This window comes from Saccoglossus kowalevskii, chromosome 8 (genome assembly GCF_978046115.1).
Source record: "Saccoglossus kowalevskii chromosome 8, keSacKowa6.1, whole genome shotgun sequence".
In the NCBI taxonomy this organism is placed as follows: domain Eukaryota; kingdom Metazoa; phylum Hemichordata; class Enteropneusta; family Harrimaniidae; genus Saccoglossus; species Saccoglossus kowalevskii.
Genome location: NC_140648.1, coordinates 16,108,750 through 16,127,101, shown reverse-complemented (window position 1 = coordinate 16,127,101; position 18,352 = coordinate 16,108,750). Strand labels below are relative to the sequence as shown.

Here is an 18,352-nt window from a genome sequence, read left to right as displayed (position 1 = left end):
GGTAGTCGTCGCGCCACGCATGCGCGAGATATATGGGTCTCATATAAACAAAGATGGCGACTTTGACTGTTGCGCAGATCAACGAGTACAACTGAGACGTTTCCAAGCTTTAATTAGGTAATTTTAGGTGGTTGGAAAGTATCTAAGAAGTCACCGTCGGCGGTATTCAGTGCAAATCGCGCCCAGGTCAGTCCTCATATTTGTGATTTGCATTTGAAGAGCTCATTGGATTGTGGGAAAATCAATGTTTATCAACACAAATTTTGCAGATGCGCAGCGCCACAACCACCGCGCTTTAAACAATGTTTTTTTTTCTTGGTTCTGAAAAATGTAAACCCCTAGGTGGAATGACACTAGAAAGAAATAACTTACAGCGTTGCGCAAATCAGAGTGTACAAGAAAAGAGATGTTACATAGCTAAATTAAGATCTGCTGCGTGTCTCAGGGTGAACAGGGCGTCCATTTCATTCGCATTATAAACGTGTTCATCAACTCAACTCAACCCTACCGTCCACCGCAATTTAACCACAGATGGTGGAAATTAGAGCAATAATTGATGGGAGAAGTATGTTTACCTTGCCTAGTATTTCAAATAAAATACAAGCTGTCAGTTTATATGTAGGCAACACCATAGTGCATCGGGAGGTTGTTTCGATCTACGCCCTCACAACACCAATCTGTTCCGTCTCCAATTTGATTTATCGTGTGTATACCATACATCCGTTTAAAACGCTATCATGAATATCATAATTTGCATAAATAATCACTGTTCATACACACCTATTATGGTAAGTTTATCGTACGATTAAATAATAAATATTTATTTTTTAAACTGAATATATATTCACAGTTTTGTAGAAAAATTAGTAACACGACTGTCGCGCACAATTGTGATAAATGGCATGGAAATGTTGAGGTTGGGAGAATTGGAAATAGTGGTCACGTCTATGCTGTTTTATAACACACATTCGTTTTTGCTATCATCGGAAACTACAACAAATATTCAATTTAATATAATTCCTAACAATTGTTCAAGAGATATGATATAAAACTGAACAGTATAACTTGAGATTGGCAACAATTCCATTCAAAGTTCATCCCGCTTTCACGGACCAATCAGATTACTGGGATTTTGACTACATAATATGGAGAAACCGAAAAGGGATATATGTACTACGTAATACAAAACTGAATGTAAAACTTATACAAATACGAGCTGTGGAGTGCGTTATATAATTCGCCCAAAAATGGATTTTGTTCTCTGGTTCTCATGAAATCGTCAGAATATTACTGGAGATTCACGACGATTCTTCACTGCTGGAATGTCCATCATCTGAGATATCCAAGTTCTGAGTAACGGGAAACGGTTGACAGGGAGACCGTCACCGCCCAAAACAGTCATATTTTCAACACGTTCAAAGAATGGCCATATAACGATGTCAACGAAGCCGGGTTTCTCCCCTGAGAAAGAAACAAAGCGAATTTGTTAGATGCCATTGGGTGATATTTCAGCTCACTACGAGATCTCGCGTAAAGCGTGAAAACGCAGATTGAAGGTCTGCCGTAAAAATTGAATGATTCTATTTTTTTATCGTTCAATTATAATAATGACGATCTTTCAGAGAAAAATATAAAACATTATTAAGCATGGAAATACCACAAATCAATCATACATGATGTTTTGACGCCAGTACGGCACTGTGACCTTTGTTTGTTCTATGTTTGATTTCACGCAAAACGTGGGATCTCGCATTCAACGGAAAATGGTCTCTATTTGATGTATTCGTCGGGAATGGATTTCATAATGTGAAACAAGAGACCGAAAGAATCACGGACGACACAATTATGGGGTAAATAACTAAAACCAGATTTTATCATGTTTAGACAATGACTCATGAATATGCGTAGTTTTTGTTTATAACTATAAATTAAAATAGTATCATGACAGAACGCCACATCCTCACAGTGGTTATCGTTGCGTATGGAATTTTATTTTCACGAGTTAAGCGGTGTATCCTGCGGGCGTACTTTCACGAGCAAAGCAGAAGGGACTACTTTGTTTGCTTCCAGACCTCATTTACATATGGAATGTGGAAATATCGATTAGGATTTCAGGGACTGCAGTACATATGTACTTATAAATTATAAGGCGTTTTTAATTCAGTTAAGAAATTATTTCAAACGGTGGCGTAAAAGTTCCCCGTCTTACTTACCTCTAAAATAGGTTGTTTTTCTTTTCTTCAACTCGTTTTCCATTCTATCCAATTGTTGAAAAAAATCATTTTTCTTTTCCTCTTCTAACCCTGACTTTAACAATGGTGAGACCTGTAGTGGGACATTGAATCATTATGTTATGAACAGTGGGCATTTTTGCATACGTGACATAGAGAAATAAACATATTTAAACTATATCCCCAGTCCTAAACTATGTGTCGCACATGTTTGTTCCAAAATTACTCCTAAAGTAATGAAGACCTGAAGCATGTCGATCTATTCGATTATGGTAATCGTTTGAAAGTCCAAAGTGAGGAGTGTGTTATAGCTTTATTAATGAATTTCTAACAGTTTTTGTTAAATTATGGAAGCTTGACAGACATCTGGAGATTCATATTGCTTTAAGAAAAGTTTGAGATAATAAATAATTAAATAAACAAAATAAAGAAAAAAGGAAGAAAAACGAAAGTATACCTTGCCGCTAAAGAAGTCTATCAGTATTTTATCTTGCGCCCTCTGGTACGGTGTCTCAGCAACCAATTGGTCACCAGGGTAAACCTCGTCCAAGTATTCACAGCACACAATGGATTCATATACGATTTGATCGTTTATTTCCAATATTGGAACAAGACCTTTAGGATTCCTCTCAATAAACCAAGATGGTTTATCTTTAAGGTTTACATTGACAACTTCATGCCTGAAAAAAATAAACACAAATACCAGTATGCAATATCGGGGATTCGATCTGTGTAAATATAACTTTGTCACAAAGTGCAAAGTAGTTTAATCTGGAGGTTTCATTTCAAACAACAACACAGCTAAACCTTGTTTAAAGAAATTCAAAGAACAACGAAGAACATTTTCTCTGGTCTGTACCTGAACAGACTTATCAACCAATAATAATACTCCATTACCCTATTCAGTAGCTACGATGCGTTCAGTGTCTAGTTCATGTTATATACGTATAATTTATTATACTTCTGTCAGGCCGAAAAATAACCCAAACATACCGCAAAATAAGAAAAACCTCATATTGTGAACACGAATTATACTTACTCTATTTCTTTCAAAGCCAATGCTAAGATAGCCCTGTATGCAAATGGACAAAGTCTCATGCTATAAATACGAAGAGTGTCCTTCTTCAATGGTGGCAACTCCGAGCCTTATATAAAGAGATAGAACGCATGTATTTTAACTGGCTGAGTACAATAAAGTTTTATAAAAACTTATGTAGAAAATGAGAATTTCCAACAGTAAGCGAAATGACAATGACATTAAAGTTAAGCTCATCAGCCAGCAGGTGCTCCACACCATTATGTAGTACATTTGATCAAAATCCGTCCTGACGATTTTTAGATTTTTCGTACACACAGTCTGCACATTACCCCCAAGGTAATATGCGAACTTTGATCAAAATCCGATCAGAAGTTTTTGCTTAACAGACTGAACTGAGAATAGAAACAAATTTGTCATGCAAACTTTATATACGAACAGAGGTCATGTCATCCGTTGAGTTGTAATTGATTCCAAATCTAAATCCACCGGACGCCATTTGTGCTATTGTAAAATCTGATTTAAACAGAATCACATTTCTATATCATACTGTTTTACGACAAACACGTTAAAACACTCACCTGCACTTAAATGTTTTTCAGACATGATTGGTCCTGTGGCGTTGTCGTCTGCGCCTATTGCTGTTATTGCAATATTCAGTTCTGCCTGTTGTTTTTATAGTCCGTAGGGCGCCAACTATTTTCTATCTAGGGGTGTTCCTCCTCGCTAAAATACATCAATATACTAAAAAGGTGTCAATCGTGTATAAGATTTTAATTGTCATCGACAAACACAATTGATTATTCATAGTAGAACCCGATTTTAGCCTTGGTTCTAAAATATCACAGTGGACGTTGCGGGGGGAACTGATGCCCCACCAAGCATATCAAGGCGATCTACCCTCTCTGAATGGTGTCTTCCATGGTTTAACCCCACATTGCGTACAGGATAAAAGACGGACTTCGTCATCATGACTTCACAAAAAGTTTCGTGGTTTGTGTTCGCTGGCCTACTGTGCGCGGACGTTGGTTGGTCGACCCTGATATAGTCCCGATCATCGTGAATTAGCAGTTTTAGGCAAATATTGTATTTACTATATTACGACTTCAGTTTTGTAGCGTACATATTTATGTTTCATATTTGTGTTTTATATTTCAACTTGAAACAGGGGCGCATTTGAAAGCTGACAATGCGTTCGTGATTGTTTTTCTCCTCATTCACATACACGTTAGATATACCACAGTTCACATTTTTGCTGATTTCCAATTCATTGTTATTCAATTTACCGGTTATTAAAGCGGGGAATCGTTACCTGCGCATACGTCAGACAGCCATAGTGTGTCGTCGCGTTGTGTCGTCACAGGAAGCGCTGTCCCAGCACAGACGAAGACGCCGACCTGCAGCGTCAATGGTGTCGTCGTTTACAAACAAGCGTCTACCCATGAGCCTTTGCGTTTTTAGCGTGCGTTGTTATCGTCGCTTGGGACTCAATTCCTGTGCGTGCACAGGTGTACTAGGTGACGCCCCTTTACAGTTGTGTAATTCAACACCCCCACCCCACCCCATAGTTGTACAACATGATGCCATGATGTTCTATATTAATCTCAATGCCACAATACCAGTATAACTTTATAATGGTAATATCTATTTTCGTACTGTGATTAAAAATAGATCCCTTCTATGGTTGAGTAGAGTTGAGTAACCTTCTTCCTTATAACATCCGCAACTCATCTGGGTCTGAATTCAGTTTCACTTTTGTATTTTAAATATCCGCCACGATTCACGATTACTGGTGCTATTTCAAGTTACGCAACACTGTAACCGTCCTTCTCGCTGAAATGGCAAATGATTACCAGGATAATTACTTCTATAGAAGAACTGTGGTGTAGACCTCAGAGTCCGAGTGTAGACTAATGCCAAAACGCACACTGTGTAATTATCAGTTCAGCACGTGGTCCGAGTGTAGACTAATGCCAAAATGCACACTGTGTAATTATCAGTTCAGCACGTGTCCCCAAGACTGTACGCCTGATTGCTACACGTACAAGTCGGTAACTAACCTTGTGTGATTCAAAACCACAAAAAGTCTGCCAAAACACTTTTTTAAAAAGTACACCTATTTTTGTTTCGCGGACATACGAAAAGTATAATTTTTCTTCGTGAAATTCTGAACGAATACGCATATCCCTCATTCAGCCAAGAGCCTCCCTCCCTCCTCACACGGGGACAATATTAGTATGCTAATGTCGGTTTCGTCTAAACAGTCGTACGTAGATCCGCTTCGCAGCCAACTTGAAGTACCAAGCCGACACGTCGTTCAGTACCAAGACTCATATACCATCCCCGGGGAGGGGGCAATACATAGAACTTGCCTAATGCGGACGTGCCCCTGAAATGAGTTTCGGTTTTTGGATTTTAGGTATAAGTATCGGTCTTATTTCTGGTCAAGATAGGTACATTGTATAAATATCGGTAATATTTTTTCCGTTTTTATACTTATGGGTCCGTATATAAGCGAATATCTCCACCTCAGATCCCGGCCTCAGACCCATATATACATCAACCCGTTAATTATACAAAACAATCAACATTTAAACGGAGATTTAACACGGAATAGAAGAGGGTGCACATTCCTCAGTGAATGTGCTTCTATTGGAGTTGCTCTTCTAATAGACCAAACAAGGCTACTGTTTTATTTGGAATAATTTTTCGTTCACTGTGAGATCTCGTGCAATGCGTGAAAGACGTGGTTCGAACTTCTGCCGCAAAAATGGAAAGATTGATTTTGAAATTGAATTACTGTTTTTTATAGTTCCATTCGTAAATTCCTGTTTTTCAGACAGCGATATTGCATTGTGATACCATTACTCTGTCATGAATTTGTTTTTGCGTATCTGTTGACCGACTTAATTAGTTGATTATTAGCTGAATTGCTGGGTTATGTCTGTCATCGTTTAGGTCTATTTGAAGTTTTGGACGGAACTTGGCTCAGTGATTTGGAACTAATTACCAGATAACCGCCGCTTTTTAGACTACTCATTCTGACAGTTGGTATCCATAGTTATTAATGTAGTGAACGATTAATCAAAAGATATGACGTATTCAGTACTTAGTGTGATTGGCTTTATGATTGAAGGTTACGCCCTAGAGTCTTTTACTGTTTTGTAATTGGTTAGAGTTTTGAAAATGAATAAAGAGAGTTTGAGTTGGTCTTGGCGAATACTCCAGAACAGACGCAGTCGAGAGTCCAGTCCAGGGGCGAGCCTTGAGGCAGTCCAGTCTTGGGCTAGTCTTGGGTCAGCCTTGCGAGAGTCTTGGGGATTTTTTCCCCAGGGCGCTGTGTCTGATAGAGTGCTCGAAAGATCGACTAAGACGAGAGCTGAAACGTATTTCGTTGTGTGTGCCTTATTTGACTGTAAAGTTAAAGTGACTTTCCCGATCCCGTACCTCAAGGGGACGAGATAGAGAGACGAGACGAGTATCCCCCCTGGCAAGTGTGGAGAACCCCGAGAGAAGAGAATTTAACCCCTGATAACTCCATCAAAATTGACCATCATCATATGTGTATAATACATTATTACTGTGGAAAAAAAATACTTTGGCGTTTGTTGAATCTTGCATTTTTTTTTGGCTATTGTTCTTGTTTCACGTTCGATTTCACGCATAACGCGAAATCTCATAGTGAACGGGAAATTCCCAACTTTCGCAGTATGAGACAAAATCTGGTAATGTAAGGATTGTACGTCATTCATATAGAATAGGGAGATAGCAGTTTGTTCAAATGAACAAAACCTTATTAATAAGTTTATATTGTAAAAAGGCGTGGTCGTCGCGCCACACATGTAAGAGATATGGAAGTCATATGAACAAAGATGACGTCTTTGAACACAGGGGGCAGCAGGCACTATATAGTATCCCTGTACATGCATTGGTTTATTTGCTTTGTCAATGTTTATTTTTTTTCGATGAACAACTCTGGTCTGATTAGGATAAACAGCATGTGTTTGATTATTAGAAAACAACAGCTTAAATGTAAATTTAAGATATAGATGTACATTACATACTGACCTTTGACTAAATGCTTTTGAGACATACATGTAAATGGTTTTCGTGAAAACGGAACTCCAGGTATCGTGGCTCACTAAACTATTTATATATTACATATCTACTCTTTAAACACGTGGAACAGTCTGGTCAGTCTGATCGAATCCGGTATCTGAGCGGTCTGTTTTGTGTTATATGGATCCCAATAAAACTACCTCAGTATATAAGAATTCTCATTAAAGCTTACAGTAACAGAAAAAATAGCGAGCCAATGCACGCGTTTAACTTAGTCTTTCGAATAGATTATGTACTTGATCCACATACAATTTTCATAGTGTAGCCCTAGCATTGGTAAGGTGTTTTGAGTTTTTGCAATATGGTAAGCACTGTATATGGTGTGTATTTCGTTCTCTTTCATTTGCCGTAAAATTATAACACATCGATGATAATTAATAAAATACTAGTATACAGTCATACAGACGTTGTTACGAAATTGCATTATGCATTTAAGCACAAACAACGAGTCCCGAAAGAAACGTGAAAAACAAACCGTGACTTGAGAGTCATATCAGGTGCGCATGAAAATTATGCATCTGATATTTGCATACAACAATGTGATGTTACCAGAGTGGTGAATATCATTACAAAAACAAATCTTCGATTTTCTTGCGGACAGATACATATATTTCCGGTATTGTTTTCATAGTTTACATACATTTGCATATTAAAATTATGATTATTAATAATCATGACTGAGTGTGATACGATTCGAAAGCTAATGACCGAGATCAGATTCCAGTCGCAGAACTCGCCGAAAGTCTTAACCTAACAGCTCATCAAAAAGAGGTTGAGCACTATGAAGGTTTTTATAGAATCTTCTGTGTTGATCAGCAGATAGCAGAGAATTCTTCACTGCTGGGACATCCATCATAGCGTCCATCCAAGACGTCAGCAACGGGAAACGGTCAGCAGGAAGACAGTAACCATCCAAAACATCCATACCTTCTATACGTTCGAATGACGGCCATAACACGATATCAAGCAGGCCAGGTTTATTTCCTAAAAACGAGAAAATTATAAAAACCATGAATTCTATCGTCCTAGGGTCAGAGACCAGTCATACCATGTATCCATGCCATTCAATCGCACGTGAATCTGACGTCGTATTATAGCGTGCCCATTTCGAGGGCTTATGTTCAATGTCAATTTCACTGACCTCTGAAGTACGGTGATTTTCTTTTCTTCAGCTCGTTTTCCAGTTTATCTATGGATTCAAGTAACAACGCCTTCTGCTCTTCATCTAAACCATCATAAGAGCGGTAGTGTGCGTGCACTGAACGCGCAATCTTTGTCAAGGAGATATGTGGAAGGGAAAATATAACATGGTTAAAGCGGGGGGGGGTCGTCACATGCGCATGCGTCAGATGGCCATAGCGTGTCATTGTTTACAAACAAGCGTCTATCCATGAGTCTTTGCGTTTTTAGCGTGTATTGTTATCATCGTTTGAGACTCAGTTCTCGCGCGTGCGTAAGTGACGACTCTCCCGCTTTAACACTACACTATGTATAGCTTAAATTTTCGTGCTCCTCTTTCCCTCACCCTGAAATTGCTATTGTTGCTACACTTACACCCGCAGTGGGTGAACATGTACGCCTCTCGTGGTACACATTAACATAGGTATTCTCATATCTGAGGTATACATTGCTCGATTTTACTAATCCCTTTGCTGTTCGATGTTGTGCATAACGTCCTGTCGTATATTAAATATTGAAATCATTAATTATATTCTTTGACAGTAATCAGTATCACTGCATGCATACTAACCTACATTTTAATTAACCAAATTACAATCACCCATATACAAGTTACCTTGGTGAGAAACAAGTCTAACAACAGTTTGTCTTGTGCCCTCTGGTACGGTGTCTCGGCAACCAATTTGTAGCCGGGGTAAACCTCGTCCAAGTATACACAGCAAATGACAGATTCCCATACAATCTGATCGTTTATTTCCAGTACTGGTACGAGACCGGTTGGGAATTTTTCAATAAACCATGATGGTTTATTTTTGGTATTGATATTAACAACTTCGTGCCTGAGAAGACAAATGTATGCATGTTGCAATTATATAGGTAACTTATGGTGATCTGTCAATGTCTGTCGGCCGGCTGGTAGGTACTATGCTTCAAATACCAAATTGATATTTAAGTCTAACAGCAGGAATTCAAAGATTTGGGGGGGGGGGGGAGTGCAGTATTCACTTGTTCAGTTTTAGTGGTTGTGAACCAACGATTTGAGACTTACTCTATTCCCTTCAGATTCAGTGCTAAGACAACCCTCTGAGCGCACGGACAGAACCTCATACCATAAAGACGGAGGGTATCTTTCTTCAATGGTGGCAGATCAGAGCCTATAAAGGAAATTATCTTCAATGAAATTTGCATTAACGTCTCAAACAATTGTTCGACTCTAATACACAGCGAATAATGGGCATGAGAAGTAAGTCTGAAATCAAGTATTCTTAAATCTAAGAACACAAAACAGGCAACATATGTTGAAATCAGTAAGAGACAGAAATATTATTCAAACGCTGATCCACATGTAACACTCGTCGTACGTCACCTGAAGACACGGTCAGGTACTCGTTCTTGTCTGTAAGTTACAGTCTACAGTAGTCAAGAGCATTAACCAGCAACTTTTTAAATGTTCGCAGTTTTCATGATTTTTTTTTTCGAAGTCGTAATTTTATTGTAACAAAGCCCGTAATATAATTTATCTAATCGCGTTAACTTGTGGATTGTTCCTGCAGAGTACCCTGTCAGTCGTGATACAAATTTAATTTTCTTGCCATGCCACCCATAGAATTTACAAAATATCCTGTACAAATATAGAATGAATTTTGAATGATCGTCCCATGTTACAAAGCCGTGATGCCGTTGCGCAGATGCATATACACTATCACCTGGAAACATATAATAAAAGAGGCTGTTAACCTCACTAATAATAGTTGTGTTTCCACTGTCATTGAAATATGTTTGATTGTATTGCGCTTCTGAGGAAAAACTATTGCAAATGTATGTCATGACATCATGTGCCCGTTTTCATTCATTTCATTCATTCCAATTCATTGTTATTTAAATTACCGGTTATTAAAGCGGGGGAGTCGTCACCTACGCATGCGTCAGACAGCCATAGCGTGTCGTCGCGTTGTGTCATCACAGGAAGCGCTGTCCCAGCACAGACGAAGACGCCGACCTGCAGCGTCAATGGTGTCGTCGTTTACAAACAAGCGTCGACCCATGAGCCTTTGCATTTTTAGAGTGTGTTGTTATCGTCGCTTGGGACTCAATTCCCACGCGTGCGCAGGTGACGAATCTGCCGCTTTAAATTATACGCTCAATGTATAGCAACGTTGTTAGAAAAACAGCGATGTAAAGTGCAGCATTGTCTCTCGATGACAGTAAACACTTATTGTATTGTTGTGGATTATTCCGCCAGCAAATATTTTTAGAATTGAATACCATATTTACGTATTCACAATTTATTTAGGGCGCTTGGGTCGTAGAATTTGAAAAGGAATAATGCTGGTATAGAATTATTTAACGCTTTAAAAATGTTGTGATTCTAGTGTGCATGTAATTCAATGTAGTATATATATATATACTATGGTGTTGTGTCCTAATTGTCTTGTTTCTTTTAAAATACTATCATTCTATTCTTGTCATATAAATCGATCGCGTCGATTGGCTGTTTTTGAATCGCTATGTTCGCTGGCAGGGCACTGATTGGCTACCTTGTGTCCCTAACGTCTCATTAGTATTCAATGTCCTTTATACTGTCACCTGATTGGCTAGCTTTTGTCTTCTTATGTTCCGCCTCGTTTTGTTGTGTTCAATGACCCGTTGTGCTATGTTCCATGCCTTTGGATTGCGGCCAAATCTAGACTTGATGGCACGCCCACAATGTATACAAATTCAATTGCATACAAAATAGGGTAACGTACACGTTTTTTTTGTTGAAAACTATATTCTGAATTCACAAACAAGTTAGTTTTGCCACATTAGAGAGAAGCGTGTCAAACTATTTCTTTGAACGTGTAGCGATGCACTGCGTATAAAGCGGTATTGCAATGTGATTTTCACACTACCATATTATTGTGTTTATCAAAAACAGCGGTAAGGAGCGGATCCCGCGTTTCAGTACATATTTTCTCCCCTGACTATAATGAGGAAGATATACACATATTAATACAACTTTCAGACTGTAAACTCACTGTAATTTACGATTGTAATAGTATTCGAAATATGTATAACGTAGATACATAAAGAAACGCAGAAAAATCGGTCACTGGTGGCATAGTGGCTGACTCATGATCGGTAGACCCAAGTTCTAATCCTACCTTAGGCTGAACATGAAAAGGGTCGACCCCTACCCTGGGCTAGTGTGCCACAGATTCAATGGGAAGGCCAATTCCACTGGCCGAGATTCATTCACTAACGAATGCGACTTTGGGGAAACCTTGGTTAAGGTCCGCAAGTGCTTATGTTCGACCGAGTCTGCAGTGGTTGATACAAGGGCAGCACATTAAATCGCCCTGTAATGTAGTCCCAAACATGAATATGACTTCTATGACAAAAATGCACTATGTTTCAGCACTAGCGCTTGCAATTTACACATAAAAAAATATCAGGAGAGACAACAGTGACATTCAATGTTCGAGACTGTCGCCTGGCACAAAAAAGAAATTAAAAAAAAAGAAAAGAATGCCTTTCACTATACGTAAAGAGACATCCCATATATCACGCCGACCAATAAAACTAGAAACAAGTCTACCAAACAAAACAACGCCGACGTTTTTGTCAAAGCTTGCTATCCGAAAATAACTTGCTATCCGAAAAAAAAAAATCCAGGACCACTTAAATCCTTCCGAACATCCTTTGCGTTTTTAACGTGTGTTTGCGATCGATACACATGACACAAAGATACAATGTTGATGTTCTAAGAGAAACAAAACTAATGCACTATTGAACTCATGATTATAGTTATAAGCAGCATTATTTTAGTTTGAGTTATTTTAGTACCACATACATTTAATCAAATTTTGTGGACACGAAGTTACAGCTGATGATTTAGTAGTTCACCCATGGCCATGTCTACCTGTATTTGAATGCTCCATAGCATACCGGTTCAAACGATCGACTATATTTCGTTATCAAGCGTGTCATGCGAACATTGTTAAATTCAACCTACCTGGGCCGAGGTGTTTTTCTGACATGACTGCGGTACACAAGAGTAAAAAGCCCCTACTGGATCATCAACAACACTGGTACAAAAATCACCGGTGCTATAGTTTAATACCGTGCGCATGCGCAATAGATTTGTTATGAATAATCGTATGCTATGAATAGAAATGTGTAATGCGCCTGTGACGGATAACATACAAAATACCACGTTAAAGTTAAAGGGCGGCAGCGAGAATGATAACGGTAGTCAACAGCCTATATATAGTACTAATAGAGTCGAACTTCAACGAAGTAATACTTCGAATTTTATATGGAAAAACAATGGGCCAATGGCCTGTTAGAAGTCGCAAAAGACGCTTTGTTATTTGCTCATGGGTAATTCAATGCATACCAATTGACAGTGAAATACCGGTAATAGTACAATCACCTCGTCAACTCCGAACGTTACACCCTGGCTAAATCTGCTCAGTCCCAGCTAAGGTGCAAGGTCTGATTTACAATAGCAGTTTACAAAATATGCCACAGTTATGTCGCTAAGACAATGCAGGTTTAAAGCGTGGGAGTCGTCACTCATTAGCCTTTGCGTTTTTAACGTGTGTTGTTATCGTCGCTTGGGACCCAATTCCCGCGCGTGCGAAGGCGACGATTCTCCCGCTTTAAAAAAAATATGTCACAGCTATCTGAGGCCATTACACTAAGCATATGAATGCAAGTTTAGAAATTACACCATAGGCAGCCAACCGAATGAATATTTACATACAATTTGTATGTGCATACGAAATTCATATATATATCTTTTTTTATAAACGATACAATGAAATATACTGCACATTGTGTTTTGAGTGTCTTTATACGTCACGGTGATTCTAACAATTTCTTACTTTATTTTTCAAGTTAGAATGGTTTGCTGCTGAGAGTGAGTACGGTCACGGGTGCCCCAGCGGCTAATTGGTTACCATAGCAATTCAAATATTCGCAGCATGTGAAGGATTCGCCGATCATTATTTCATCTAATATTGATACGATTGATACGAAATATTAGGATCTTCTGAAGATGATTGTCTGTTTTGATGAAAATATTATTATGTAATCTTTCTATTGATTCTGTTCTGTTCATTATTATCGATACCAGAAATAGTCATCTAAAAAAGAGCACGTAACATGAAAAGGAATATGAACATTTTACCAATATTTAAAAACATTTAGACATAACATTTACTAACTAAACAAAATACAGACTCGAGGATAGTACTACTCGATAAAGACAATATACATATATTTACCCTGACTTAACGAGGAATCATACAGTTGTAACGACCCGAAGAGCTCATCATCAAGGATTATGGGTATTGTAATTTCCATGTATTCTGTCTTCATGTCCGGGTATTTGGAACAACAATGTGATGACAAAGTCTCCAATCAACTACAAAGTCATTGATAAGTTGGTGAAATGTATTGAGACAATAGATTTGAGCGTAATATGACAATAATTCACCACTTATTGATGTTAGAAATCGCATATAATATTATAAATGGATATTAAGATGCATGTTTGAAGACATAATATCGATGGCAACAGAAAATGTATACTAGACTCATTAATCATTGTCAAAATTGTGATAAAATTAAATCGGGGCCACTGCCCAATGTGAGGGGATGTCATAGGTCGGCAATTATCTCTGATAATGTGATTGATACGGTTTTTTCAGGGAAGTCAACGAGGCTGAGGCCGAATCTAGAGAAAAGGGTATGTATGCAGTGTAACAAAATTTGTATTTTATTAGTACATTTATAACATTTTTGTGCAGCGAATCAACTTAACAGCTCGTCAAACAAGGGTTTTGTACGAAGGTAGTTCTTATAAAACTCTCTATGCTGTTCTGAACTGCTGGAACATCCATCATAGCGTCCATCCAAGACGTCAGCAACGGGAAACGGTCAGCAGGAAGACTGTCACCATCCAAAACATCCATACCTTCTATACGTTCGAATGACGGCCACAACACGATATCAAGCAGGCCAGGTGTATCCCCTAAAACATGAAAAGGTGAATATAGTAAATAACATCAAGAATTTATTATTAATTAATTATTACATGTGATATGTGATCAGCTAGGATACCATCGCGCTCATCCATTCACCGATTCACTCGCTCATTATGTAGTGATTATTGTGGGGTCCCTTTATTTTCATCGGAAACAACGTTACATGAAATACATTTAACAAGTATCTTTCAAACAAGACATTCATTCATTTAATATGTGTTTTATTGTATACTCATAATATATGCTGATCAGTATTACTTGGTGACCATTCACCGATTTGGAGATGTTTATAGTTAAATACGCTTTCCACTGACCTCTGAAGTATGGCGAGTTTCTCTTCGTTAACACTTTCTCTAATTTTTGTATATTATCGAAAAACATTTCTTTTTGCTTTTCGTCCAGTCCATCGGCTGGATGGCTATGTTTGTGAAGTACTGGTACCATCTGTGTTATGCAGAATCGAGAACTGAGAATGAGTATGAAAATCATTGACATTTACGAATGTGCTTGAGAAAATCATCGTCGCGAAACTTTATAACAGAATTCCATGTACTTATTGTAGTAAATAATTATACCAGACTTGCGTGTATGTATATGCTATTTTCATTAGAGTTATTAACAGTAAGGTACTTAAAATACCATAGAATATTCAACGGTATGAATAGTTGCAATTAGTTAAGTACATTTATATCCAAAACACTCCTTAATGCTTTTTTTGTATAAACTACAATTAACACAATATATTAACATAATACATTGTCATGCAAATTAATCGATAGGCTAAGTTATTTTCCCGGTGGCAGTGATATTGTAAGTTTTTTGTTACCGGTTTAATAAACCTCAGTTTACCGAATTCAGAGTTTTCAGCGTGACAAGTTGATTTCGCCAGTTTTACTTTACTAGTTAAATGTTCGACGCTTTCTTATTTAGTTTTTAATAACATGCGCATATTTACCTCGCTCAGGAAAAAGTTTATAAGCATTTTATCTCGTGCCCTCTGGTACGGTGTCTCGGCAGCTAACTGACTGTCAGAGTAAACCTCGTCCAAGTATTCACAGCATATAATGGATTCACATACGATCTGATCGTTTATTTATAATACCGGTACAAGACCAGTCGGACTCTTTTCAATATACCATGATGGTTTATTTCTCGTATTGATATATACAACCTCATATCTGCAAAAATGTAGGTATGCATATATAATTCACGATTTCACATGCTCGGATCAGATGTGTACACTTTGGACACACGTTGAAGGACAATCCGTCTTTTACTATGACCATTCCCAGTAACTTGACCTTTGTTTTGTTATTTCCTTTATGTCAAATGATGGATGACATAAACATTTATTTGGGCAATATGTAACTTACTCTATTTCCTTCAGTTCCAGTGTTAAGAGAACTATTTGAGTACACGGACAGAACCTCGTACCATAAAGATGAAGTGTACCCTCCTCCAATGGTGGAAAGTCTGAACCTGTAATAATAATTGAAATAATTCTATACACTATGTGTGTATTACTAAAATGTATGTCGCTATATCTAGAATAAATGACTGAGGGAATAGTGGGACTTGTTGGTATTGCTGATTTGTTTTTCACGTTGATGCTATTCCAAATTCAACATGCATACACAGAAATAACGCTCTAGATTGAAAGGATCGCAATATTGATTGGGTTATTCTGATGATTCCACACGTACAGACTGGTTGACATACGATTCGATTTATAATCACTGCGGTTATTTGAGTAAAACATGAGTATTTCGGGAGGAGCATATTTCACGTTAAACCTTATTGAATTTATACCTGTCACTATTTCCTAAACTCATACGCATGTGACTTTTGGTATTCTGAAAGTAAAATCAGAATAGGAAAAATGTTTTTGGCACGTGTCATAATATACACAGTCGTTTATTTTTGTAATTCTATTTAATACCTGGAAAAAAATCGTCTTGTGACAAGTCACTGGTCATTAAAAATAGTCCGTCAGTTCAATGCCAGTCTGAATAATTGCTAGTACCACTAAGAAACCTCGAAATAGTTAAATTTGTAAACTGCATGTCAAAAAATGTATTGTATATTTATTTTATGGCAGTTATTTGACGCTCCTTTCAAACGTGCTATTAATATACCGGTAAAGGCTATAATATTACTTGAAAATTTAAAAAGTTAATTAATAAGTTTTTTTTTCAGAAAAGGCTTGACAAATATAAAAAAAACATTCTGATATCTGGGACAGACAGATTTTTACTACGAATTGTGTAACACTAGGTTTCAAATTGACTCAATAATGATATAAACGTAACGTACACGCCTTCATGAAATTCACTTTAATATGTGTAAGCACAACTATTAAAACGACATCTTTCTCAAAGAACAACAAAAAGGTGTACTCATCACATACTCAATGGTGATTTACTAAATTATAGTCATTTTCATGCTTCATTAAATTTGTGTGCAAAAAGTAATTTGGTGATCATAAAACAACAGTATAAAATAAAACATTTAGATTTTAAAATTGCGAAGATTCGAAGATTCATAAATGGTTCATTGTTGCAACATACAGAATCCTGTGATTAAATAAATGTTTTTTTTCATCAACACGATTGTCTATTCTTCGATACGAACAACGTCAGTCAAATTTCAACAAATTGGCAGACAGCGTGGCTGTGGTTCAGTCCATCACGTGATGTATCATGATTTATATTTCAGTCAGTTTGACAGTGGTTGCCATGACATATACTGATAAAGGTTAATGACAAGACCAGATGGCGAGCTGGTCGAAATCAACCAAAAACATCTTATGACTCTGCAGTTTTTAAGATACAAGACAGTAGCTGTAATTCTAAACCAATGTTGTTTGCGATTTTAACTAAGGTAGTATCTTTGTGGAATGTTAGTGTGAGATTATTACCCCATCAATATTAGTTGGCGTTGACAATGTATAGAAATGTTTTCTCTAGACAGCTTGACGAGTAATTAATTGATTATGATGTGTAAAACTTTCATGTGATTGGTTGTTTGTTGGAAGGCAAGACCTTGGAGTCTCTTATACTGATTGTAATTGGTTAAGGGGTGACAAGAAATAAAGATGGATTTAATGCTGTCTCGGGTGAAAACCAGGGACTTGGCAGAGAATCGTTTTGGGAACATGAACGAAGCTCGTGTGTGTCTTTTGTTAGCCTAGCGTGGAAACGACCGAATCCCGGTTACCTAAGTGAAAGGTTTTTAACCATCAAAAATACCTATCACACGTGGTGGAGAATCCGCGCATTGTGTTCAACACAAAAATCATCCTGTGAAGAAAAGTGAAATGACGAAGAGGTGTCTTTCTTGTGAACCGAACTAACAGCTCCATGGCAGAGACGAAACCGCGCTTGACGACTAACACCGTTAACAGTATGGCACCGATGAACGACGCAGAAGAGATGAAGACTTCTGAACCCCTTACGAAGGATGAGTACCGGATAGGACTGTATAATTAAGAATTGTGCAACATTAAAGACAAGAAGAAGATGAAAGAACGACCCCGGACTAACGCGACGAAAGAAGAAGACGCTATATAGACTTTGAATTAGAACTTTAGCTATCTGTGTATTGCTTAGAGAACTGCTCGCTGGACACTGTAACTGACACTGTGTAACTCAATAAGGACGTTGAACTCTTTTCCAGAACCCTAACCCTATTGCTCAGTAATGTAATGTATTGCTTGCTTTTCTATCTTTTTTTTTACCGTTTTTTTTTTGTGGTAT

General features: G+C 37.7%; 2 protein-coding genes across 3 annotated transcripts in view; both read right to left on the bottom strand.

Moving 5' to 3' along the window:
• Positions 1–793: 793 nt before the first annotated feature.
• The window catches only part of LOC100369830 (glutathione S-transferase omega-1-like), a 28,944-nt gene continuing 11,385 nt past the window's right edge, over positions 794–18,352 (bottom strand). Inside the window, exons 1-5 of one of the 2 annotated variants that reach the window (XM_002738467.4) lie at positions 3,849–3,912; positions 3,271–3,376; positions 2,689–2,911; positions 2,214–2,325; positions 794–1,461 (exon numbers count right to left, since the gene is read on the bottom strand). In XM_002738467.4, coding sequence (XP_002738513.2) covers positions 1,280–1,461; positions 2,214–2,325; positions 2,689–2,911; positions 3,271–3,376; positions 3,849–3,873 — 648 coding nt within the window. In that variant the 5' untranslated portion in view covers positions 3,874–3,912 and the 3' untranslated portion in view covers positions 794–1,279. Of the gene's footprint in view, positions 1,462–2,213; positions 2,326–2,688; positions 2,912–3,270; positions 3,377–3,848; positions 3,913–18,352 lie in introns of those variants that run through there. The other variant, XM_085502262.1, reaches the window with a different exon arrangement.
• Positions 8,006–12,651, bottom strand: LOC100369976 (glutathione S-transferase omega-1-like). The gene is made up of 5 exons (XM_002738468.4): positions 12,560–12,651; positions 9,614–9,719; positions 9,182–9,404; positions 8,528–8,657; positions 8,006–8,370 (listed from the first exon to the last, which is right to left on the bottom strand). Exons 1-5 carry the CDS (start codon positions 12,582–12,584, stop codon positions 8,132–8,134), a joined length of 723 nt encoding a protein of 240 aa, XP_002738514.2. The 5' UTR covers positions 12,585–12,651; the 3' UTR covers positions 8,006–8,131.

What these genes read in the sequence shown, in the direction of transcription:
- LOC100369976 (XM_002738468.4), bottom strand. Translation starts at nt 12,584, where the DNA reads ATGTCAGAAAAACACCTCGGCCCAG. An exon ending in AGAAAAACACCTCGGCCCAG is followed by an intron (nt 9,720 to 12,559) that starts GTAGGTTGAATT and finishes TTTCCTTTATAG; the next exon opens with GCTCTGATCTGCCACCATTG. An exon ending in AAAATCACCGTACTTCAGAG is followed by an intron (nt 8,371 to 8,527) that starts GTCAGTGAAATT and finishes TCTCGTTTTTAG; the next exon opens with GAAATAAACCTGGCCTGCTT.